The sequence below is a fragment of the Lepidochelys olivacea genome (genome assembly GCF_965140295.1).
Source record: "Lepidochelys olivacea isolate rLepOli2 genome assembly, chromosome: 14".
Taxonomy (NCBI): domain Eukaryota; kingdom Metazoa; phylum Chordata; order Testudines; family Cheloniidae; genus Lepidochelys; species Lepidochelys olivacea.
The window spans coordinates 14279359-14305306 of record NC_140424.1 but is presented as its reverse complement, the minus strand read 5'-3'; the positions used below and the strand labels follow the sequence as shown (position 1 = coordinate 14305306).

The 25948-nt window shown below is 48.8% G+C and overlaps 1 protein-coding gene across 1 annotated transcript in view; it reads left to right on the top strand.

Moving 5' to 3' along the window:
* The window catches only part of GRIN2C (glutamate ionotropic receptor NMDA type subunit 2C), a 49692-nt gene that overhangs the window by 12558 nt on the left and 11186 nt on the right, over positions 1 to 25948 (top strand). The window contains exons 2-7 of the mRNA XM_084648594.1: positions 979 to 1402; positions 10077 to 10669; positions 12539 to 12653; positions 14678 to 14889; positions 16493 to 16661; positions 20555 to 20708. Coding sequence (XP_084504720.1) covers positions 995 to 1402; positions 10077 to 10669; positions 12539 to 12653; positions 14678 to 14889; positions 16493 to 16661; positions 20555 to 20708 — 1651 coding nt within the window. The 5' untranslated portion in view covers positions 979 to 994. The remainder of the gene's footprint in view (positions 1 to 978; positions 1403 to 10076; positions 10670 to 12538; positions 12654 to 14677; positions 14890 to 16492; positions 16662 to 20554; positions 20709 to 25948) is intronic.

Here is a 25948-nt window from a genome sequence, read left to right as displayed (position 1 = left end):
CATTCCCTCACTGCCCATCCCAGGAGCTGAGCTGACAGGCTTCCTCAGGAGTTGCCTCTATCCCCTATGGCCGGACGGTGCCCAAAGAGGGGCATTTGAAGGGGTGCGCTGTGACTGACTGTTGCTGAGTCTCTGCTTGGCTTTGGTGTGCAGGGTGCAGAGCATGCCAAGCAGGGAGGGGCTGAAAACCTCACTTCTGAGGGGGATACACTCAGCCCAATGCGTGGGGCTTCAGCCTTTCATCTCCTCCGAGCACTTATCAGAGCCATGGGATGGACACCCTGTGTGCCAGCTCGACAAAAGTGCTCCACAGCTGGGAATGCTTCAAGCCAAGTCCAGACCCCTGGCTTTGAAATTTCTGAACAGAAGGATCCAGACCTTCCTGAGCTTAGGCTCCCTGCGTGTAGGAGCTGCCTCTCGAAGGCTGAGCATGGAGCTGGTGGTAGCTGAGTCATCGTGCTAACCGGTGTATGCGGCACGGGTGGGGGATGAGGGGCTGGGGATCAAAGGGAGAAAAACGTAAGGTCAGCAGGCAGCGAGGTGCAGAGTAGGAGCTGTTGGAGAGAAGGGCAGGAGAGGCCTGCAGACCTGGAAATGGGGGATCACTGTGTGCCTAGCTTGTTTCATTCCCTGATTGTTCCTATGAAGAAGCAGCTGATAACAAGGTGTGCTGCTCTGGAGCCAGGGCTATATGGAGCTGTGGGGAGGAGAGCTGGCCTGCAGGAGTGGAGGTCACTCATGGAGCACAGGATCCCAGGTGCTAGCCGTGTTCCTCGCCTTGTTGCCAGGGCTTCTGCTGGCTCTCTGATGGCAGGCCCCTCTCTCCCTGCTGCCAGGCTCTAAGCCCCTCTCCTGCTAATTTGTTCTTCTTTCTCCCTGCTCCCCTTCCCCCTCCCTCTCTGGGCCTCCCACCCCATCCGCACTCAGGTCTGTCTGTTGCCCATTCCCACCCTGGTTTCTGTTTGCTTTGGGTTGCAGGAACTCGGTAGTGGACATGGGCAGAGCTCTGACGCACACTCTGGTACTGTCCATGGTGCTGGGCTGTTCAGCTGTCATACTGGATCTCCTGCTGCCGGGCCCTGGGGAGCCAGTGGTAAATGTGGCCGTGGTGTTTGGGGGCTCCTCATACCCTCTCCACGTCCGCAGCCGGCTGACTCACCAGAGCTTCCTGGACCTGCCTCTGGAGATCCACCCGGTCACGGTGATTGTGAATGACACCAACCCCAGCACCCTCCTGACCCAGATCTGCAACATCCTCGCCAGCACCAAGATCCACGGCATCGTCTTTGAGGACAACATCGGCACAGAGGCTGTGGCACAGATTCTGGACTTCATATCTTCCCAGACCCAGGTCCCCATCATCAGTATCAGTGGGGGCTCTGCCGTGGTCCTGACCCCCAAGGTGAAATCTCTTCACTGGTTATTTCTGGAGATGGTGGATGGGAGGCAGGGGGGGAAATTAGGGAGACTCATGAAATCCTTTAAATATATAGGCCCAAATGCCCAGCTTGTGTAAATCAGCACAGCTCCATAGAAGTCAACCAATCTGTGTCAGTTGACATCGGCTGGGGATCTGGCCCCTAATGTGCATATGTAAATTTCCAATCATTTTATTTTCAGGGAGGAGCAAATCACTACAATGTTGTCTAAAGTGTCTGCAATGCTAAATAGGCAAGGAGCTGTATTCTTAACTATCTGGTGTTGTAGAACTCTGCCAGAGGATGTTGTGAAGGCCAAGACTATAATGTGGTTCAAAAAAGAACTAGATAAGTTCATGGAGGATATGTCTACCAATGGCTATTAGCCAGGATGGGCAGGGATGGTGTCCCTAGCCTCTGTTTGCCAGAAGCTGGGAAAGGGTGAGAGGGGATGGATCACTTGATGAGGACCTGTTCTGTTCATTTCCTCTGGGGCACCTGGCACTGGCCACTGTCAGAAGACAGGATACTAGGCTAGATGGACCTTTGGTCTAGAATCATAGAATATCAGGGTTGGAAGGGACCTCAGGAGGTCATCTAGTCCAATCCCCTGCTCAAAAGCAGGACCCATCCCCAATTAAATCATCCCAGCCAGGGCTTTGTCAAGCCTGACCTTAAAAACTTCTAAGGAAGGAGATTCCACCACCTCCCTAGGCAACGCATTCCAGTGTTTCACCACCCTCCTAGTGAAAAAGTTTTTCCTAATATCCAACCTAAACCTCCCCCACTGCAACTTGAGACCATTACTCCTTGTCCTGTCCTCTTCCACCACTGAGAATAGTCTAGAACCATCCTCTCTGGAACCACCTCTCAGGTAGTTGAAAGCAGCTATCAAATCCCCCCTCATTCTTCTCTTCCGCAGACTAAACAATCCCAGTTCCCTCAGCCTCTCCTCATAAGTCATGTGTTCCAGACCCCTAATCATTTTTGTTGCCCTTCGCTGGACTCTTTCCAATTTATCCAGATCCTTCTTGTAGTGTGGGGCCCAAAACTGGACACAGCTCCAGATGAGGCCTCACCAATGTCGAATAGAGGGGGACGCTCACGTCCCTCGATCTGTTTGCTTTGCCCCTACTTATACATCCCAAAATGCCATTGGCCTTCTTGGCAACAAGGGCACACTGCTGACTCATATCCAGCTTCTCGTCCACTGTCACCCCTAGGTCCTTTTCCGCAGAACTGCTGCCTAGCCATTCGGTCCCTAGTCTGTAGCTGTGCATTGGGTTCTTCCGTCCTAAGTGCAGGACCCTGCACTTATCCTTATTGAACCTCATCAGATTTCTTTTGGCCCAATCCTCCAATTTGTCTAGGTCCCTCTGTATCCTATCCCTGCCCTCCAGCGTATCTACCACTCCTCCCAGTTTAGTATCATCCGCAAATTTGCTGAGAGTGCAATCCACACCATCCTCCAGATCATTTATGAAGATATTGAACAAAACCGGCCCCAGGACTGACCCCTGGGGCACTCCACTTGACACCGGCTGCCAACTAGACATGGAGCCATTGATCACTACCCGTTGAGCCCGACAATCTAGCCAACTTTCTACCCACCTTATAGTGCATTCATCCAGCCCATACTTCTTTAACTTGCTGACAAGAATACTGTGGGAGACTGTATCAAAAGCTTTGCTAAAGTCAAGATACAATACATCCACTGCTTTCCCTTCATCCACAGAACCAGTAATCTCATCATAGAAGGCGATTAGATTAGTCAGGCATGACCTTCCCTTGGTGAATCCATGCTGACTGTTCCTGATCACTTTCCTCTCATGTAAGTGCTTCAGGATTGATTCTTTGAGGACCTGCTCCATGATTTTTCCGGGGACTGAAGTGAGGCTGACTGGCCTGTAGTTCCCAGGATCCTCCTTCTTCTCTTTTTTAAAGATTGGCACTACATTAGCCTTTTTCCAGTCATCCGGGACTTCCCCCGTTCGCCACGAGTTTTCAACCCAATATGGCTGGTCTTATGTATTTTAAGACACAAGAAATGCAGACCAACGTTTGAATGCATGGGGAAGCAGGAGAGTGTCATGGTGATGGTAAGAGAAGATCTATTATTATTAATTATCAGTTTCTGGTAGCGCCCTCTATGAGCAAGGTGCTCTTCAAATATTCAAAAAGAATGGCTCCGGCTCCGATTAGCTCACAATCTAGGGCAGGGATCGGCAACGTTTGGCACACAGCTGGTCAGGGAAATCCGCTGGCCGGTCGGGATGGTTTGTTTACCTGCAGCGTCCGCAGTTTTGGCCAATCGCAGCTCCCACTGGCTGCGGTCCCTATTCCAGGCCAATGGGGGCTGCGGGAAGCGGTGTGGGCTGATGATGTGCTGGCTGCTGCTTCCCGCAGCCCCACTGGCCTGGAATGGTGAACCGCGGCCAGTGGGAGCTGCGATTGGCCGAACCTGTGGACACTGCAGGTAAACAAACCGTCCCAGCCCGCCAGCGGATTTCCCTGACGAGCCGCATGCCAAATGTTGCCGATCCCTGATCTAAGGCATAAGCATCTATGTCAAGTGCCACTGTTTAGTTAACTCTCACTGTCCACCCCTGCTCCTTTGAGTGCCACTTACCCTATGATAGCTGTGAACATCCCTGCTTTCCCATGTGTTTACATGGGAGCTCCATTCCCTGAGTCCAGCTCTGCATCTTCAAACTGAAACTCCTGCTGGGAAGTGACAGCTGTCCCTGGGACACTCCCCGCAATGGAGACTGTGAGGATGTTGGAGGGGTTTGTTAAACACGGTTCTGAGAACTCCTTCAGTGGCTGTGTATCTGGCTGCCTCTCGGAATGTAACTCTCGCAGCGCAGGCAAAGCAGGCCCAGCCAGGCAAGCTTGGAGCCTGGCGATAGTAGCAGATGAAACTCCTCTGACTCAAAGTGGGAAAGTCAGGGCCAACCCTACCCACACCGAGTGCGAGAAATGGTCACTGAGCCCCATGGAAGTGTCTCAGGATCAGGCCCTACAGTCCCTTCTTTCAGGTTATGTATAAGTAATGACACCCCCTTGGCCTGCCATGGGTGTCAACAGAGTTTTAATCTGGGAACTTCAGCACTAAAGCATGACTTTCCCTCACTTGAACTAACGGAGGAACTCAATTAGCTGGCAGCAGTAGTAGGCTGGTTTCCTCTCTGGGTGTGTTGTATCCTCTATGGGTACATCTAAACTGCAGCTGGGAGGTGTAATTCCCTGCTCGGGTAGAGGTATATATGCAATTTCTGATCGAGCTGCCTGAGCACGGTTGTGAGACCCTAGGCGTGTCCCCGGGTGACTGGCCTGAGCCACCACCGGTGGAGGTGTGGCCACACCGCTACTTTTAGCGTGGTAGCTTGATCAGAGCTTGTGTGTGTATGTCCACTCGACTGGGCGCTACAGTTCCAGCAGCAGTGTAGATGTACGCTATGTGGAGGGGGCCTAACAGGGATACACGCCATGTGTTGTGTGTGATTAGGGGAGCGTGCTAAGAAGGCAGAATTCATTGGAGGGGTGAGGAGAAGCGCTGGGAAGAGGGAACTGAGGGTCTGAGTGACACACAAGCTGGTAGGAGATGTGAAATGGAAGGTGCTGAGTAGAGCTGAGTGAAAACAAGGCCACCCCTTGACCCTGTTGGTGTATCTCTGCACCCTGGGGAGTGGGGGGAAGGCAGGACAGTCCCAGGCACTGGTCCCTGAAGCTCTCCTGCCAAGATCCTGGTCCTGCAAGTGCTGAGCACACACTGCTGACTCCAGTGGGAGTTAAAGGTGTCCAGCACCTCGCAGGATGTGGTCTTAAGTCACCACAGTCAACACAAAGGCTCCCAAGACTGATGGTGTCCCCGACAGGCCCATTGAGATTCAGCTCAGGCTGATGAGGATGGAATCCAGCCCCATGCTTCATGCCAGCAGCAGTTGTGTCTTAAATCACCAGCCCAAGCCACCTGAACATGCATTGCCTAGAAAGCTGCAGGGCGCTGCAATTTCTTACAGGTGGACTGCATACTGGGTAATTATTTTTAGTTTGTTTGCCCATAGCTGGGTGTCAGACGCTGTTACTGTCATCTGCTTGCAGAGAAATGTGTAAAGATTTCCTTGAGCCTAGTTCGCTGCAGATGCGATTGTGTTTGTTTGTGGAAGTTTGATGCCAGGTTCTCATGGGCAGTTTATGTAATCGGCAAATCTTTAAGATCCAATAAAAAATACAACCTCATCCCATCGAAGGGTTGGGGGAGGAGGAAGAGCTTGAGGAGACTGTTCCCAAATGCTTTTTTATGGGAAACACTGTACATTATGGGTGCCAGCCTGGCCTGCCCAGAGGCAATGCTTAAAAACGAGATCTTGAGCCCCTTCCCCAGACACAGTGAGCTTGAAGTTTGGTATTAACATGCCCAGCTCCATCTGGGAGAGACCTACAAGCCAATTCAGGAGAGGCAGCAATGAGCTGCCAGGACCCCTGACTGGAGAAAGTGGCACTATGATGCAGGGCTTTAAAAGCGGGGAATAGTTTGGGTTTTTGTTTTTTTTTTGGTGGGGGCGGGGGTTAGGGCACATAGGAAGAATGCCCCCCATGCAGTTTTTAGTGTGGGGAGATCACAACAATTTACCTTTGTTTTTATTTGGGACAAAAGACAACCCAGTCCAGTTCTCAGCACTGGTTCTGTTACTCTTGCAGCCAAGACATTAGGTGTTGCAAAAGGAGGGGCTTAGCTCTTCAGACAGGGATGTGTAGGTCCCCTAACGGGACCTTACTGACATTTGGTTTTAAGGAGCTGTACTGACAGAGTATGAATGGAGTCCCATCTAATCCTCTTCATCGTGGAGCTGATTTCCAAACCTTCCATGGCCCTGTTCCTGTACCTTATCTCTATCACCTCCCTCCCTCCGCTCTTCATAGCACCAGCCTCTCTGCTTCACTGCATGCAATCTGGCCGCTCCTGGTGCAATAGTCTCCTTCAAGGGTCCTTCCATGTCAAACAGCCTCTTTGCATCTCTCTGCCTCGTCTGAGCTTCAGCTGATTTCACAACTCCCTGCTGAAACCCCTTTCTCTGCCAGCTGCACCTCTGAGCCCCCCTCTGCTCGTGTTTATCCTACCCACGTAAGTCTGGAAGGTGTGTTGGGATGCAGTTTGTGTGAATGCCCTCTCTGTGCAAAACCAGGCCCTGATCCTACTAGCCCTCTGCGAGTGGACTTCTCTGTGACTTCAATAAGAGTTCTGTGCATGGAGAGTTTGCAGGATTTGCCCCCTAAAAATACATTGTATCAAGTGGGAAACACAGAACCCTGGAGCTGGGTCTTGATCTATTCTAACCCTTCACCTGTATTTTGGTTAGCAGTTTGGAATCTTTTTTGGGGCCTGATGTTCAAAAGGTCCTTAGCCTGTTTTCCACTTTTGTGGGTGCAGATTTGTGCCTGTAAATAACACGGCCTGGCATTTTGTACCTGGACCAAATGACACTGTTTGCATGTGTGGCTACCTGACTTGTGGGTGCCACCAGAAAGCTTTGTGTGTGTAACTCACCCCTGCAGTTAATTGTGGTGCAAATTTAGGCCCACAAAATCATCAACCATTGAGCTTGATAGGACTGCTAGAGTGTAAGGTACTACTCATGATTCAGGGTATCAGAATCAAGCTCCGAATGATTACAAATGGGCCCAGAGGGCTGCAGCACTTTCTCTGATTCTTCCCATCTCCTCGCAGTGGATTCTCTATATTTTACAGAGGGTTTAATTCTGGCAGCAGTGCTGGAGTTCACTCTTTTGCAGGGATGTCCTCCGTTTCCTTCTTGGAGCTGCATGTCTCTTGGTTGCTGTCAAGGTTCCTCCTGCACTCTGAACGCTAGGGCACAGATGTGGGGACCTGCATGAAAAACCTCCTAAGCTTCTCTTTACCAGCTTAGGTCAAAACTTCCCCAAGGTACAAAATATTCCACCCTTTGTCCTTGGATTGGCCGCTACCACCACCAAACAAATACTGGTTACTGGGGAAGAGCTGTTTGGACACGTCTTTCCCCCAAAAATACTTCCCTAAAACCTTGCACCCCACTTTCTGGACAAGGTTTGGTAAAAAGCCTCACCCATTTGCCTAGGTGACTACAGACCAGACCCTTGGATCTTAAGAACAATGAACAATCCTCCCAACACTTGCACCCCCCCCTTTCCTGGGAAATGTTGGATAAACCTTACCAATTTGCATAGGTAACCACAGACCCAAACCCTTGGATCTGAGAACAATGAAAAAGCATTCAGTTTTCTTACAAGAAGTCTTTTAATAGAAATAGAAGTAAATAGAAATAAAGAAATCCCCCCTGTAAAATCAGGATGGTAGATACCTTACAGGGTAATTAGATTCAAAACATAGAGAACCCCTCTAGGCAAAACCTTAAGTTACAAAAAAGATACACAGACAGAAATAGTTATTCTATTCAGCACAATTCTTTTCTCAGTCATTTAAAGAAATCATAATCTAACGCATACCTAGCTAGATTACTTACTAAAAGTTCTAAGACTCCATTCCTGGTCTATCCCTGGCAAAGCAGCATATAGACAGACAGACAGACCAGACCCTTTGTTTCTCTCTCTCCTCCCAGCTTTTGAAAGTATCTTGTCTCCTCATTGGTCATTTTGGTCAGGTGCCAGAGAGGTTACCTTTAGCTTCTTAACCCTTTACAGGTGAGAGGATTTTTTTCTCTGGCCAGGAGGGATTTTAAAGGGGTTTACCCTTCCCTTTATATTTATGACAGTTGCAAACTCCTCTACAACAGGCTTCTCAAATCTGGGGTAGTCTCCCCCAAGACAATGTATCTACCTGACAACTCTGATTATACCTGGGAATTAATCTCCAGGAGGACTGATTGATGTTTCCCTGTAAAAACAATTCAATGGAGATTATGGCAGTTTGCACCAAAAAATCCCCCTGCCTTCTCTGTGACCTTCAGTAAATTCCATTTTGTAAACCATTTAAGATGGAATCAGATCAATTAAGATTTGCTAATGAGTGGGACAGATGGTTGGGGTGGTGTGGGAGAGAGGGAGATAGCCAGTGCGATTCTTGAAAAGGCAAGGTGGGTATGGGGCATGTGTAAATGAAGTTTAACAGCATTAATTCACCAGGCAGGTTTTTTTTACTCAAATGTTTCATTTTTTCATAATCGTAAAGAAAAATGTTTGTCTCTTCTGAAGTTGCAGAAAAATTAAATTGAGGATGAATTTTGGTCAAAGGAAGAGTTAGTCATAGAAATTAGGAACAGAAAAGGCCTTTTAGGTAATCTAGCCCATCCCTCTCAGACAGGATAAAGTATCAGTGAACATATGATAAGGTTTCAGAGTAACAACCATGTTAGTCTGTATTTGCAAAAAGAAAAGGAGTACTTGTGGCACCTTAGAGACTAACCAACTTATTTGAGCATAAGCTTTTGTGAGCTACAGCTCACTTCATTGGATGCATACTGTGGAAAGTGTAGAAGATCTTTTTATACACACACAGCATGAAAAAATACCTCCCCCCACCCCACTGTCCTGCTGGTAATAGCTTATCTAAAGTGATCACTCTCCTTACAATGTGTATGATAATCAAGCTGGGCCATTTCCAGCACAAATCCAGGGTTTAACAAGAACGTCTGGGAGGGGAGGGGCGGTAGGAAAAAACAAGGGGAATCCTAAACTGGTTAATTTTATATATCCCAAGTGATGGAGTTTCCACCACCTCCTGGCACTGCTCAGATGATCTCTTCATACTGGCAAACTTGAAGGCCTATGGGATCATAAGTAAAAACGTAGGTTTTTGGAATGGGCAGTCTGGGAGATACAGAGCTGAAAATGGAAGGGCTCAGAATGTACAAAATGAGGAATGAAATATAACTGGGAATTGGAATTATGAAAGTTTGAGATCCCTGATCATGCTGTTGGATTGGGAAACAGATATTCAGCATCCAGAATCAGGAGGAGAGATGCGTGATAAGGCACGGAAGATATGATCTCAGGGAAAGGTATATAAGGACTGGGCTGAGCAGGTATGGGATAAGACTTAGACTATTGTTTGTAGGCCACCAGTGGTCTGTGGGGTCCTCCCTTGCTCAGCAGAGTGAAGCAATTTGAAGAGCCACTGGGATAAGAAATGGGGGAGGGGAAGAGAGGGGTGGGAGTGGGAAATACTTGAGTTGGAATAGCAGATAAAGGAAAAGAGTGTTTGATGCTGGACTGAAAATAGCAGCAATAATAATCCTCTGCATTTAGATGGCACTTTTACAAACATTAATTAATTCATCCTCTTAACAGCCCTGGAAGTTATGTAGCTGGTTTTTATCCCCATTTTACAGCATGGGGGTGGGGGAGAATTGAGACACAGCAGGGTGAAGTAGTTTGCCTGAGGTCACCCAATAAGCCAATGACAGGTGGGGACAGACCCAGTTTCCTGACTCTTAGCCCTGAACTGTGAGCACAAGACTGGGCAGTCTATCCATGCCAGTCATAGGGCTGGGAGCTGGGGTGCTGGATTGGTGGTGACCTCTTCAGCCTGTGAAGGTTTCTAAGAGAGGAAAGGGGAGAAGATTGGCACCCTGGGGCTCTTTGCACTTAACCAGTTGCTAATCCATTCTCCTCTCTATGGTGGGTGGCTTTCTCTTCCAGGAGCCCGACTCTGCCTTCCTGCAGCTGGGAGTCTCCATTGAGCAGCAGATCCAGGTGATCTTCAAAGTCCTGGAGGAATATGACTGGGGCTCCTTTGCGGTCATCACCAGCCTGTACCCAGGGTACAACATCTTCGTGGACGTTATCCGTTCCTTCACGGACGCCAGCTACTTTGGTTGGGAACTCCAGGACGTCCTGACCTTTGAGATGACCCAGGATGGGAGCAACTCCAAAACCCAGCGGCTGCTACGGCAGATTGATGCCCAGGTGATGATTGTGTACTGCTCGCGGGAGGAGGCTGTGTACCTCTTCCAGGTGGCGGAGCAGGCGGGCTTGGTCGGGCCCGGCTACATCTGGATTGTGCCAAGCCTGACGGTGGGGAACATGGAGATCCCACCTGCCTCTTTCCCCGTCGGCCTCATCAGCGTGGTGACCGAGAGCTGGAAGATGAGCCTGAGGCAGAAGGTTCAGGATGGCATGGCCATCATCGCCACGGGGGCTGAGAGCTACTTCAGGACCCACGGGTACCTCCCAGACGTGGGCAAGGACTGTAAGACGCCGCCTACCACCACCGCCAACAGAACTTTCTACAGGTCAGCCTGGAAAAGTTGCTCCTGGGTAGCCACCAGCAGTGCTGGGACTTAGCAACTTGCATAGTGGGGATCAGGAAAGAAGGGGATAAAGTTCTCAGAGAGGCCTGGAGGTATCCTCCCGTGGGCAGGGGTAGGTTGGCAGTATCCACTCAGAGAGCTACTGAACCCCACCAATTGGGGAAATCCTCACCCTGGACCTCCTGAAAGTGTGTGTGTGTGTGGGGATCCGTATCAGAGAGCGTGAGGGCCCAGTAAATTGATCAGCTTAACGATGCTAAGCTCCACCTCTTGGCTGGTAGAGGGGCGCTTCCTATTCAGCTCTGAGCTACCGGGACTGCCCTTTCCTGGGGGTGAGAGAACTCTACCTCCTTCACTTTTCCCCACACCCCTCATAGACCTACAGCAGGGAATGTGACCTTGCCCCGGGTCACTGACCAGGTCAGAGCCAGGAAGAAAACCCAGGTGTCCAGACTCCAAGGCCAGTGACTTGCCCATTGCGCCCCACTGCCAGATAGAGCCGAGCGAGATGGGTATAGAGGGAAAAGTCTCTCTTTTTCCCTTCCTCCAAGGGCTCGCTCAGGGCGAAAGCGGCAGCGTTCTGCACCACTGCCAACGTGGGGTGTGGCGCAAAGGAGTAGGGCGATAGAGGGAAAGCGCAGGACGCAGTGGGCACAAAGGGCCAGGGGAGGAGAGGGAGGGCCAGGCTACAAAGCCTGAAGGACTTGTCTCCGTGCAACGTTTTTTAATCCGAGTGTGACCCTTGGCTAATTGAGCAAGGGGCTCTGGCTCCGGGTTTGGTCAAACCCTGTGCTGCTTGGGTGATCCAGTCCCACAGAGTCACTGACTCGCCGGCGGGGGGCGGGAGCTGGGTAAAGGGAGGAAGGAAATGGAGGGGAGGGCACCTGTCTGAAGGAATGACACCGAGGGCGAGTGATACCAGTCACCAGGCTGCGCTTATGTGCTAGAGCTGAATATGCCCACACTCGGCTCGCACACGTGGGCATGGTGCCAAGCCAGTGACCTTGCTGCCGCTCCGTGCCCAATTTTCCCCTCCCCCACACGCCCTGTTAACTGATTTGGAATGTTCTGCCTGTTTAGCTCGTTAGCCTGTTGGCAGACCACACTCTTTGGGAAAATAAAGGGGGAGGGTTTAAGATCCTGGGATGTCAGCTACGTTTCGTGTGTCTCTAAATTGCTGGAGCGCCGTCTGGCTTTGCCTCTGCCTCCCTCTGGTTCCTGGACTGAGGGAGCGGGGTGAAACCTTGGAGCGGGGGCGCTAATTTGTTGTTCGGTCATGTAATGTACTGCCAATATCTTGGGACTGTGGTGATAGGCTTGGTGTAAACGGGTAAGTCAGGTGGAGCTCTTCCTGATCTCCTGCCATCCCAATCCATGCAGACTCCTTGCCTTAGTTTCCCTGCAGGTTGCTTTTGTCTGGGAAGCCTTGTTGCACCCTACCCATGGGACTTATAACTGTGGCCCATACTGAGGAAAGGATAACAAAGCTCCACCCTTGTATAGTGCTTTCCGGCCCTAGATCTCAGAGCATGCTGCCAAGTTAGGGGATTGTTATGCCTCTTTGACAGGTGAGGAAACTGAGGCAGGCAGTGGTGAAGTGACTCTCCCAAGGTGGCTCAGCTAGTCAATGGCAGAGCCAGGCATAGAACCCAGATTTCCTCAGCCTAGACCTGATAGAACAGGCTGCCAGATGATCCTAGGGGCAATGATTGGGAGAGAGGCCAGGCTGGAATCTGGACTCTGAGTTAGCCCGTGTTGGTGATGGCGTCTGTGGGAGGGAGAGAGGTTGCTAGCCCTGTTTGGGAAGCTCCTACCTTTCTGGGCCGCAGTGCTTCTTGTTTTCCCCCACAGGCACCTGCTGAATGTGACGTGGGAGCACAGGGACTTCTCCTTCAATGAAGCTGGTTACTTGGTGAGGCCAACCATGGTGGTGATCTCACTGAACCGGCATCGGCTCTGGGAGATGGTAAGGGCTGCTTTCCCCTTCAGCACCCACAGTCGTCTCCCTCTCTTTTAAGGCATGGCCACTCAGGAACACTTCCCCCTGCAAAGCACAGCATCCACTGGGCGCTATAGGTTAAAACCAACACGGGAAGGGGTGGGTGAGAGAAGAGGCTGCTGTCCAGAGAGAACATCCTACTAAAGAGTTACGTAGGAACTGCCACGCTCTGCTGCTCCGTCTGCTCCAGACTCTTTACGACTCCTGAGCCCTCCTCATGTCATGTCTCGGGGCAGGGTTCCTCTGCCTCCCTGGATGCCTTTGAGGAGCAGCGGGAGCTGTCCAGGGTTCTGTGCTTCATGTCTCCCTCTGGATCCCTGATTTTATCCCTGGTGCCTTCACTCCCATCCCTGTTTTTCATTAATCCTGTGGATTTAGTTCATGTCTGGGTCCTGTGGCTCCTCCCCTTACAGTGGGGGCAGGGGGGCTTTAGTAATGGGCGGGCTCATACCCGCCCATCCCCAGTGCCTCAGTAGCTCCAAACTCTCTACCCAATGGCTTCTCTCCCTCGAGGTTCCAGATCCACTAATACCTGTGACAAGCTCCCCCCCATTTGCAACCAATCCAAACACCTTCATTAGGCACCCACAGTGCCCTTACCACCCCCATCCCCATGAGCATCTATATGCACTTCTTAGGATCCCCCCACCATGTGCTCTGGAGATTGCCACAAACTAGCCACCAAGCTCCTTTGGAGGTCCCGTGTTCTCCTGCTCCTCCGCTTGGAGGCTTCCATGTGCTTTTACTTCTCCCACAGACTCTCGGTTGGCTCCTACGCCACCTTGACCACCCCTTTAGAGACTCCCCATACTCCTGTTAGATAACCCTCTCTATTTTCTCTGTTGAGCCCCCTTGTGCTCCTCCTCCTTACACAGGCTCTATCTCTATAACTACTCCCAGTTATGCTTCTGCAGCCTGAGATCCCCATTTTTTGGTTGCTCCCATTAAATACCACTGATGACTCCCCTTATAGGCCTCCCAGACCCACCCTGAGTCCTCCTGCTGCTATTTGAAGTTTTATTTCACACCAGCTGGAATACTGGGGGATTCTCGCTCTGAACTGCAGTGTTTACAATCAGGCTAGCATTTGATGTGATTAGTATTGAGAGTTCTGTTCCCAGCATTCAGGGGTTGGGAGCGCTGGAGTGTGTTTGCACCTGGGTCTGATATTCTTTCAGACAGGCTGCTTTCTTCTGAGAGGGTGAAAAGCACCAAGGTAGGAAGCAGCCTTCAGGCAAACCAGACGACAGCCCAAGGGGGCATGGTGAGCTCTCAGGGAATGATCAGGGTCAGAGCTGAAAGTGGAGCAACTTAAGAATACCGAGATGCTGCAGTAAGTGGCGTTAGTGATTTAGGAGGGAGTGCTCTTCCCTCTGAGCCAGTATGGTTTTGGGCCGGGAACATGCTGTCTTTGGCATGAGCTGTGTAACAAAGGACCACTAGTGATCACTAAAGATCTCACACATCTTTATGCAAGAGCCGGGGAATTAACTTAGAGATGCTGACCGAATGTAGTTAGTTACATTCAGCCTTCTTAAAGTAAAGTTGCAGGATAACTGGATGTGGTGTTTCCCTCCCTTCCTGTTAGTGTTGCTGCATGCTGCAACCCACCCCTGAGGTGGTGAGTGAAGCCACTGACTGGTTTGTAATAGCGGATCGATCCAAGGGGGTCTGCATCTGCTCACAGGCAGAGGGAGAGGCAAAATGGGTTATCTGTTACGTGCTGTTTGCCTATCAGGGCTCTACTGTCCATCCAGGGCCAGGCTTCCCCGATATCCAGACCCACCTGTAACTTTCTTGACGTGCTGTCTCTTCCTCTAGTTGAACAGCAGTGTTGCAAAGGTGGTGATTGTGGGAAGCAAAGGACATGCATTGATGGCACCCCCTGCTCCCCTCCCCCGCCCCCGGAATAACCTCGCGTGCACCACTGCCAGGCAGTCGCAGGCATTTCCCTTGTGTGGACAGTAACACTGTTCTCCAATCTTGGGCAGGTGGGGAAATGGGAGAAGGGGATCATCCACATGAAGTACCCAGTGTGGCCTCGCTATGGCTCCTTCCTGCAGCCCGTGTCGGACAATCGCCACCTCACCGTGGCCACCCTCGAAGAGAGGCCCTTTGTGATTGTGGAGAACACAGACCCGGCCTCTGGTGTCTGTGTGCGCAACACCGTCCCCTGCCGGAAGCAAACCAACTACACCGACAGGTAAGCAGGCAGGCAGATGGGCTGCTGGAGGTGCCATGCTGCAGCCCTCATCTTCAGCTGCCCCAGGTGTGCTGGAGCAGGGTTAGACATGCATGTGCTCTGCTTCTCATAAGGTCGGTAGAAGGGAGCGTCAGGTGTTCCAAGCCCTGCTCAAGCAAGGAGCAGAACTGGGCAGGCTGCAACCTCAGTATAAAATGGTGTTTTCTGCTCGGGCAGTGCTTTCTGAGTGTTTGCAAACAGGAATGTGGCTGGTGTGGATTTAATGTGGTGCCAGGATTCGGTACAGGAATTTTAGGCAGGATTTCTTATCTGTAATAGCTCTGACTTCAGGCCTGATGCTCACAGCTGGGAGATGCTGCGTAGAACTGGGCTGCAGGCCAGTCCTGATTGTCAGAGCTGGGAGCCTCTGGCTCATGCTAGACTTTGTTCCAGGGGCTGTGTTGGAACTAGACTCTGGGGCATCAGTTCAGTGTCTATAAATGCTGTGTTTTCCCACCAGACTGGCTGCTGCCCTGGCCCATCAGTTACAGTTCCAGGGCTGTGTGTGTGGACAGCCAGCCTGTCGATCCAGAGCTGTAGCCCAGACTCCCCTGAGACAGCCTTCTGAAAAGGTGGCCGTGGAGATTGGCCTGGAAAGTGCCCCCGGAGGGACGCAGCCAGGCAGGCCTGTGCATGCTCATTAATTATTTGCCTATGGCTGACCTCTGCAGCTCTCTGATCAAGGTTGTGTCAGCCAGCCTGTTGGAGCACTTCTCTCACTTCCCAGCTGGAGCAGCCCCTCCTGTTGCCCTGCCATTTCCACAGTTCCCTCTCTCTCCCTCCTTCCTCAAGTGGAAGGAGACACCCTCCTCCCATTGGGAATTGGAGTGGCTATTCTGCAGCTATGCTTCCCCACACAAGGGATCACAGATGTTACTCAGCAGCTTCCCTCACCCCCATGTGGAGAGACATGTGCTCCTTTCCCAGGGGAGCAACTGGTATTCTGCAGCTACCGTCTTAGGCCTGTGTGGAGTTATTCTTTCAGCTGACTGGCAAGGCCACCTCTTTCCTTGTAATTTGGACTTGCTTTGTGGTCCTGATTCCTCACTGCCTAACTGTACATTGGGTCTAACTCCCCAACACCCTACCCCTTGTGCAGTCACATGCAGCAGTGTAAAGTTGAGTCTAGAGTGGGTGTAAAATGCTACCAACTCAGACCAGACCAGTAGCATATTGCACTTACTTGGCATCAGTTTTAACCTCTACATGATGGGCAGGGCAGCAGAGAATCAAGCTGCTTATGTTGGCATTTTGCTCTTGTGAAAAGTGCATTTGAAACCCCATGGCTGGTGGCATGTGAGGGGAGAATTCTGGCATGGTAGCATTTTACACTCACTTTGCATGGATGTGAATGACTACCCAACATGCAGGGCTCAGCAACCCTAGTGCTGCTTCCTGAGCACTCTGTGGACTAGTCAGGCCCTGCATTTGCCTATAGTGGTATATCAGCATTGCTGCATGAGGTGGCATAGGTGGTGAAATGGCCCTGGCATTACCGTGGAAATCCTCTGAAGGAAGTGACCGGTGTCTGTGTTGGTTTTTATTTTTAATGTCCTGGTTTCAGTGGGGATGGACCTGTGGACCCCTACACCAAACTCTGCTGCAAGGGCTTCTGCATCGACATCCTGAAGAAGCTGGCCAAGGCAGTGAAGTTCTCCTATGATCTCTACCTGGTAACCAATGGAAAACATGGGAAGATAGTGCGTGGCATCTGGAATGGCATGATTGGCGAGGTAGGGGGACAGATGTGACCCTTTCCCACAATGCACCTTTCCTCAAGGAGGGCCATGCCTGTAATCAGTTCACCAAAATGCTTAAAGGCATGATCTGAACTGGGATTCTCCCATTTGAGTTGGGTCAGAATTTCAGTGTTTGGACTCAGTTTCTAATCCTTGGCTATGCTTGGTTAGGGCATAATGTGACATGGATGATGCCTATAGTAAAGGCAGCCTAACATTTTGCATTATAAGACCCTGTTTTCAGTTGTTTATAACTCTTTTTTCCAAACTTTAACCATGTGGGCTGAAATTTGGGTGTCTGCCTTATGCTGAATGTTTTTGGGGAAATTTTCGCGAAAATGGTTGAGATGTTTCAGAGATTAGGGAAAAGGACATTGTTTTGTCCAAGTTAAAAAATCATACAATCATTGAGGTGCTATTGCCTGTGTGCTTTGGAGCAAGACACTTGCTCTAGCATCAGGCATATGCCTTGAGTTCACATAAAAATGAACCCAAATTGGTCCAGGTTATCAACCTCCAAAAAAAATCTCAGTTAGCACATGCTCACGAGAGACCTATCCGTTTGGCAGCTAAATTCTCCAAAGATTCCATCTGTACTGAGCATGCTCCAACCTGGGGCTCCATTTCCTGCAATTGCTCCTCCCATCTGCCAGAGGCCGCTGTGGTGCCAAGCACAGGAAGTGAGAGTAAGGAGACTCTCTGCATGTGCTTTCAGTGCTCCCCTGGTGGTGCCCCGGCGTGGGGGAGGATGTACCTGAAGGGAATGCAGAGGGGTGGGGGGACAATGGAGGAGTAGGATCAGAGGAGGGGTAGGAGCCAGGGTAATATGGGGTGGGGGACAGGAGTCAGTGTAGGGGGATGGGTAGCAGCATGGGATGGGGGCAGGCAATGTGGGGGTGCAGAAGGTTGGATAGGAGAAGAGTGGGAGGGAAACAGGAGGCAGGCTGTGTAGTGAATGAGGTTGTTAGTAGAACCTCTGCTGTGGTTGTTGCAGACATTGGAAGGTGTGTAGTGAATGAGGCAGGGAATTGAAGGAAGAGAAAGGCTGGTCTCGTGGTTAAAGAAGTTGAATACTGCTGGCTGGAGAACTGGATTCTCTTCCTGCCTCTCTGATGCTGGGCAAGCCACTGAAACCAAAATGTTCATAGTTGGTCATTGTATGTTCATGATTTTCTGGGTGCCTGGCAGGCCACCTAGAAGCAGATTTGCCCAAGTGCTGAGTAATCACAACTGCAGCTGAAATAGATTGAAGCTGTTCTGTGAATATACAAATTGCTGTAAAAATGCTGAGCATTTCACTGACTGAGGCAGGAGTTCTGTGGGAAAATAGGATATGATCACATAATCAAGCACAGTATCATAATGCATATGCAAGAGGGGGCTAAATTAAGGTTGCACAGGTAACCTTAACTGTGGCATTTCCTAACTGTTAAGTGCTTGATTTTGCAACCTTAACTTTCTTAAACATAGTATGTGTGTGTACTATTTACATTTATTGGGCCAGATTCCCTGGTATGCTTGAGCTGTTTTGCATTGATCCAGCAAGGCCAAGCAGTTGTAAACCTGGCTAAAATAGATTTAAGCTGATGTGTCACTGAAGCAGCACCAAGCAGCCAGAGCATGCTGGTGCATATGGCCTGTCTTTTTTCTGGTGCAGTGAGAAAGCAGGAGGAGCTCTGAGGTGGTGGTCAGTAAATTGAGGCTGACTAATTGCATAGCTTTGCAGCCATGAGTCGCTAATGTTGTGCTCTTATTAATTTTCAGAGCAGTGTTATTTTCATGTATTTTTGTTTATTTTATTGGACATTTTTGCATTACCAGGAAATAAGCTCCCTTTCTCCCAGAAAGGTGTTATTTGAAAAAGCTGTTTGGGAAAATTTTTGTCTAAATAGTTTTGTTGGAAAATGCTGTTTTTTAGAAGATGGAAATTTTTTGCAAAATCATGTCAGCTTCCATGAATAATGTTTAGGAAAAATTTCTAAATGTTATGTCAAAGCTAAAATTGCATTTCAAAATGTATTTTGTTTGCTTGTTTTTCCATTTCTTTCATTATTTTGACACTGTCAGGACATGTCAGGCATAGTAGTGCATAATATGACATGTCCCGACATAAGGTCAAAATAATAAAAGTAATGGAAAAGCGCAAACAAAATAAATGTCGAAAATGTAATACAAAATGATGGGGTCTAAATTAAGTGTTGCCACTCAAAGAGATCTTAAGTCATTGTGGATAGTTCTATGAAAACATCTGCTCAATGTGCAATGGCAGTCAAAAAACCTAACAATGTTAGGAACTATTAAGGGATAGAAAATAAGACACAAATATCATAATGCCACTATATAAATCCTGGGTACACCCACACCTTGAATACCGTATGCAGTTCCGGTTGCACCATCTCAAAAAGATATATTAGAATTGGAACATGATTAAGGGTGTGGAACAGCTTCCATCTGGGGAGAGATTAAAAACACTGGGACTGCTCAGCTTAGAAAAGAGACGGGTAAGAGGGGATATGATAGAGGGCTATAAAATCATGACTGGGGTGGAGAAAGTGAATAGGGAAGTGTTGTTGTTTCCTTGTTCACATCACACCAGAACCAGGGGTCACCCAATGAAATTAATAGTCAGTAGGCTTAAAACAAACATAGGAAGTACTACTTCACACAACGCCCCATCAACCTGTGAACTCATTGCCAGGGGATATTGTGAAGGCCAAAAATATAACTGGGTTAAAAAAAGAATTAGATAAATTCATGGAGGATAGGTCCATCCAATGGCTATTAGACCAGATGGTCAGGGATGCAATCCCATACTCTGGGTGTCCCTAAACTTCTGACTCCCAAAAGCTGGGACTGGACAACTGGGGATGGATCACTCGATAATTGCCATGTCCTGTTCATTCCCTCTGAAGCATCTGGCACCAGCCACTGTCAGAAGACAAGATAATGGGTTAGATGGACCATTGATCTGACCCAGCGTGGCCATTCTTATGTTCTTAATTTTAGTTTTCAAGCAAAAATTCAAAATTTCTGCTTCCTGGGAAGTTTCAAAAATATTTAGTCATTATGATTTGGAACAAATTAATTTTTTTAAATGTTTGAGATTGCAAAACAGAAATTCTGATTTTTGACCAGCTCTAGTAATTTACCTGGGGCCAGAGGTCACTATGTACATTCAGTGCAGACTTTGACTGCAGTGGACCAGGGCTGGGCCCGGTGTGTAGCAAGGCAGGAATCCAGTGACTGGGAGGGAAGGAAGGAAGGAAGGAGGTAGTTGGGGAGTGTGAGTCTGACCTAGAGGCCAAGGACCTGAGTCTATTACTCCATTTCTGTACTAAGGGCTGGGGAGGGGCAAAGGTAGCTTGTGCAGGGGTCTTGCTGGCCTGTGGTACCACTGGCTGCTCTAACTCTTATGCTGTGCTTCCCCTTGGGACTCCTGGCAGCCGAGGATAGCTGTCATGCAGTGCGCTATAGCCATGCCCCCAATCTGTCCCCTGTGTCTGGGAATGGTTGCAAGGCTGGCCTAGGGCCTTTATTCCAGTTCTGCAACAGCCTGTGGGGGCTGTATCCATCTACTTTGTGTTGCCAGAATGGAGTCAAAGGGCTGTGGGGGTCACTGAGCATCAGGCCCTGAGCTTCTTAGGGGAGAACCAATCGGGAAGGGAGGTGTCTTTCCTGTGCAGCCTGTGACTGAAGCTGGGACAGGGAAAGGGGGAGTGGGTCACCTTGGGGCCAGTCTCTCTGCCACTCAGCCAGCAAGGGGAGGTGGGATCAGACTGAGAATGATGGTTAGCCATGATGGGATTGGGTCCCCTGTGAATTGCTGGCGTGTGGGTTTGCTCGCATAGCTCCAGACTCACCTGGCTGCCTCCTTTGTCATCCTCCAGGTGTACTACCAGCGAGCAGACATGGCCATAGGGTCCCTCACCATCAATGAGGAGCGGTCTGAGATTGTGGACTTCTCTGTGCCCTTCGTGGAGACGGGCATTAGTGTCATGGTGGCTAGAAGCAATGGGACAGTCTCGCCTTCTGCCTTCCTAGGTGAGCAGAGCCAGCCTGGTGCCGGGGTGGATGCTTGTTCTATGCGTGGAGCTGCGGGTGAGCATGGTGCATTCGAGGAGGGGAAAAGCATAGAGTGAAAATGGAGGGTTAAGGCAGGCCCGGCTCTGGAGTCTGGGGTGAATCTCAGTGTGTCTGGGCTTGGTGACGCCATGGGGCGTCTGGACTCCGCTCTGTGTAAATGTGGTGGCTGTGGGCCATTTTGATACCAAGGAATGTGCCTGTCATGTGGATTCAGGTGGTGAGGAGTACTCAGAAGCAAGGCTAAGCCAGAGAGGTGCTTGATTTCTCTGGGATGGGACTTACTGCTGATGCCAACAAAGGGATGATATTCCTGTCTGGGCTCAACTCCCCTCCCCGTCATGTTGGGGTATTTCCAATCTAACCTGTCTCTTGCTAGGTAAGGAGATTGGGGGCATTCTGGACTTGTGGATTCTATTCCTGGCTATGCCACAGACTTGCTGTGTGATCTTGGGCAAGTTACTCAATCTCTCTGCCTTGGTTTCCCCATTTGTAAAATGACTATAATAGCACCAACCCCACAGGAGTCTGGGGAGGCTGAACTTATTGTCTGATGAAGCACTTGGGGTTCCTCTGATGAAAGGTGCTATAAAAGTGCAAAGAACTGTCCTAACTATCCATGCATAGGAATAGCTTCCCAAACTTTTTTTTGGTGGCTGAGCTCCTTGACAGCTGTGAAGTTCATCTGGCATCCTGTGATTTTGATAGGACATTGGCTATCTTGCATTTTCTATGTAGGATCAGCAATGAAAGAGTTAACTTATCAGATGCAATTCATTTCATCTTGGCAAAGCCAAGAGTGTCCTCTGCATACAAAGTCACTGCTTGGCCATGCATTGATTGAGAGCATCGCTTTCAGTCAGGGTCAACGTACACGCTCAGATTCCACTCCAGATTCTGACGGGTTGTGCTCATTTCCTGTATCGCATGGGCCTTCTTCTCCGTGTCCCTCTAGGCTCCCCCTGGAACCTAGGGGAGACTGTCTGGAGTTTAATATTGGTGTTATAGCCTGTGTTACAGGGTCTTGTAGATGGGACACTGATCGTAAGAACAGGAAACTTTGAAGTCCAATGAACCAGTGATTAAAATGGAGCAGGGTAGTTTAAGGGCTAAACTACTATAGAGACTTTTACCATTGGCCAGATCAGTGGAAGTCCAAGCCCATCACTGCTGATGGTTTTTCAATGGCCTTTGTGAAATGAATTGGTGAGTCTCAGACAAATTCCCAGGGTACAAGGGTCCATGTCACAAAAGTCACCTCCACAAATTGGCACTGATCAGTCTCCCTGCTGGTGGTGTCATTACAGCCTAAGGTCTGGACAGGCCCCAAGACTGAATTCCTCTCTTGCTCTAAGCAAGTGGCGGAGGTTGTATTCAATAGTTATTTTATTAAACTGAATCAGGGACTTGTTAGGTGGAGGCCAGGCTGAGCATGTTCTTAGGGAGGGTCATTCCACAAATCCAGTTCTTGCCTCTTCTGCACTTGAATTTTGTAATTATGGTGTGTGTGTAAAAATACAAACAAAAAAAACCACTAAGATGATTTTAATGTGCTTTCTAGAAAAATAACCTGTAAGTTTAAATAAGACAAAAGTTTGTGTGTGTGGATGGATGTTTAATGCTGTATGTGAGTGTGTGTGAATTTGATTAGCAATACATGTTGCATGTTTGTGTTTACATGAGGATGAGTGTGTTTGCAGTGCATGTTGTGTGAGTCTGTCTCTATATGTGCATGTATCTGCGAATGTGTTTCACACACATTCACATGTGGATAACTGGCTAGACAGCAGTACTGCAGAAAGGGGTCTAGGGGTTATAGTGACTCACAAATGGACTGAGAGTCAACAGTGTGATGCAGCTGGAAAAAGGCAAATGTCATTCTGGTGTGTATTACCGGGAGTGCTGTACGAAAGACGTGGGACGTAATAGTTCTGTTATACTCGGCACTGGTGAGGCCTCAGCTGGAGTACTGTGTCCAGTCTTGAGCACCACACTTTAAGAAAGATGCGAACAAACTGGATTCCAGAGAAGAGCAACAAGAATGATAAAAGTTGTGAAAAAAACATGACATATTAGGAAAGGTTGAAAACATACCTAATTCTTAGTCTTGAGAAGAGAAGGCAGAGTGGGGACCTGATAATAGTCTTCAAATATGTTAAGGGATGTTATAAATGCATCCGATGAAGTGAGCTGTAGCTCATGAAAGCTTATGCTCAAATAAATTGGTTAGTCTCTAAGGTGCCACAAGTACTCCTTTTCTTTTTATAAAGAGGACAGTGATCAATTTTTTTCTCCAAGTCCTCTGAGGGCAGGTCAAGAAGTAATAGGCTTAGTTTGTAGCAAGGGAGATTTAAGTTGGATATTAGCAAAATCTTTCTAACTATAAGAATAGTTAATACTGGAACAGGTTACCTAGGTATGTTGTCATTGGAGGTTTTTAAGAACCGGTTAGACAAACACCTGTCAGCAATGGTCTAGATTTACTTAATCCTGCCTCAGCATAGGTGGTTTGTGTAGATGACCTCTGGAGGTCCCTTCCAGCCCTACATTTCTATGATTCTGTGTCTGTGTTTGTGTTCAGTACGTGTATGTGACATGCGGATAAGTGCGTGTTGAATGCATGTGCGAGTTTGGCTGTGTGTGTGTGTGTTTAAAAGTGTTTGTGAATAAGTGTGTGTAACTAGATGTTGCTACATGTATGGGTACATATGTGGTGGTGTATCTGAGTGTGTATGACAAAGAACTCATGTTTTCATGTGGCTGAGGGTATATTTGCTTTGTGTGTGTACATATGCACCTTTTGTATGTGAGTACCTGCTGTTAGGAAAGTGCGTGTGTGAACATGTGGATTGTTAGCTGCATGTGTGAACTGTTCCATATGTATGTTTGTTTGTATGTAGAAGCTTGCGTGTGTGTGTGTGTACAGAATACATCTACGAAAGCGCATGTGTAGCACAATGTGTGCGAGCAGCCTGCTTATATGTTTGTGCATATGTCCTTGTTCTGTATGTTTGCACACACACATTGGCATAAGCTTGTATATGTTTTGAAGGCCTCTTTAAACTGTGCACTGTCAAGTCAAAGACACGCTGCTGCCAGAGGCTATGAGTGTCTCCTCCTCCCCAGAGCTTCCTGTCTCCTGTGCCGTGGGATTGCAGGAGAAATGTACAGGCTCCCCGGCACTGCATAGTAGAGTGTATCTGCTACAGAGGGAGCCAATGTCACCACCTTCACTGGAGGACAGATAGCTCAGTGTCAGGACACTGGGGTGAGCTTATGGAGTCAGAGAAGCAACAAGCCACTGTGGCTCGCCCCCCTTCAGAGAAGTGTTGCTGTTCCCTAACTCCCCCAACTCCAGCCGAGTAGCCCTCTCTGATTTCAGTTACTTGAAGAATCAGGCCCCTGGACTTTAACTCTCTGCAGTTTTCAGATCTGGGCCTTCTCTTCCTACTGCACAGTCATCTCCGCAGAAAATGTGTGTAGGAGAGCTAAGCCCAGGGGAAGCCAGGGTCAAAGGTTCCTCCTTCCACCCTCCCCACCCTCTCGCTTGCCCAGCTCCCTCCACATGCTAATGAAATGCATCTGATGCCATCAGATAAAGGTTTTCTCCTCCCTGACAGGGAAGGACACACTGACAAATGGGCCTTTTCTGCTGTATTTTGAGGGCCTGAATTAATCCCATCCTTCAGCCTGCCCTTTAATGACAGAGCTCTATCATTCTGGGTGTTTGCTGCTGTCACCCAGCAACTGCCACTGTCTCTTCCACTTGGTCTCTCTCTGCCTTGAGTGCCTCTTTCTGTTCACACCTCTTCCTGCCTTCTTGATGTCTTTGTCTCTCTGTCCCTCTCTTAGTGTCTCCTCTTAGATTCATACATATTAAGGTCAGAAGGGACCATTATGATCATCTAGTCTGACCTCCTGCACAACGCAGGCCACAGAATCTCACCCACCCTCTCCTGCGAAAAACCTCACCTATGTCTGAGCTATTGAAGTCGTCAGATCGTGGTTTAAAGACTTCAAGGAGCAAAGAATCCTCCAGCAAGTGACCTGTGCCCCATGCTACACAGGAAGGCGAAAAACCTCCAGGGCCTCTTCCAATCTGCCCTGGAGGAAAATTCCTTCCCGACCCCAAATATGGCCATCAGCTAAACCCTGAGCATATGGGCAAGATTCACCAGCCAGATACCAGCAAAGAATTCTCTGTAGTAACTCAGATCCCACCCCATCTAACATCCCATCACAGGCCATTGGGCCTATTTACCATGAATATTTAAAGATCAATTAATTGTGTCTTCTTTTGTGTCTGCCTTGTTCTTTCTCCACATCCCGTTCTCTCCCTCTCTCTGTTCCTTTTTGCCTCTCCCTCTCTCATAGAATATCAGGGTTGGAAGGGACCTCAGGAGGTCATCTAGTCCAACCCCCTGCTCAAAGCAGGACCAATCCCCAACTAAATCATCCCAGCCAGGGCTTTGTCAAACCTGACCTTAAAAACTTCTAACGAAGGAGATTTCACCACCTCCTTAGGTAACGCATATCTCTATATATCTCTGCCCTGGCTCAGTAAATTTAATAAGGTATCTGATGTATTTTGCCCCTTTTTCTGTTGGTGAATTTTTCAGCCACGAGATTGCTGATTTGTCTGGAAGTCTTTCCTGAACAATTTCTGCAAATAATCATTCTCAATCTGCAGCTGATGTGAGAGCAATTCCTTCCAAGTATTGGCTTCCTGAGCTGTTTTGACTGGACGTGTAGGTTACACGGCATGTTTCTGTTCCCTGGCTGGATTAAAGTAACTCTTAGGATCAGGTTTTTGGTGTGAATACTCGTGATTACAACTTCAAAATTCACTTTTCAATCATGTTCTGCAATATCCACTTAAAATGTTTTGTTTCCACAAATGTTCTTGCCTGGAACCTCATTCACTGATGAGAAAATGAACACAAACAGGATGTGAACACTGTCTCTGAATGCATCATTTATTCAAAACAAATATTCATGGACATATGTTTGCAATGTTCACCCAATTCTAACCTCAGCCTTGCACGATTCTATTCCACTCAGATTAATCTTAGATTGTGAACTCCTTTTGTTCTGTCTTTGTACAGCACCTAGCACAATGGGACCCTGGTCCTTGAGTAGGGCTCCTAGGTCCTACCGTAACACAAATAATAAACAATACTTAAGGCCCTACTTGAATCACA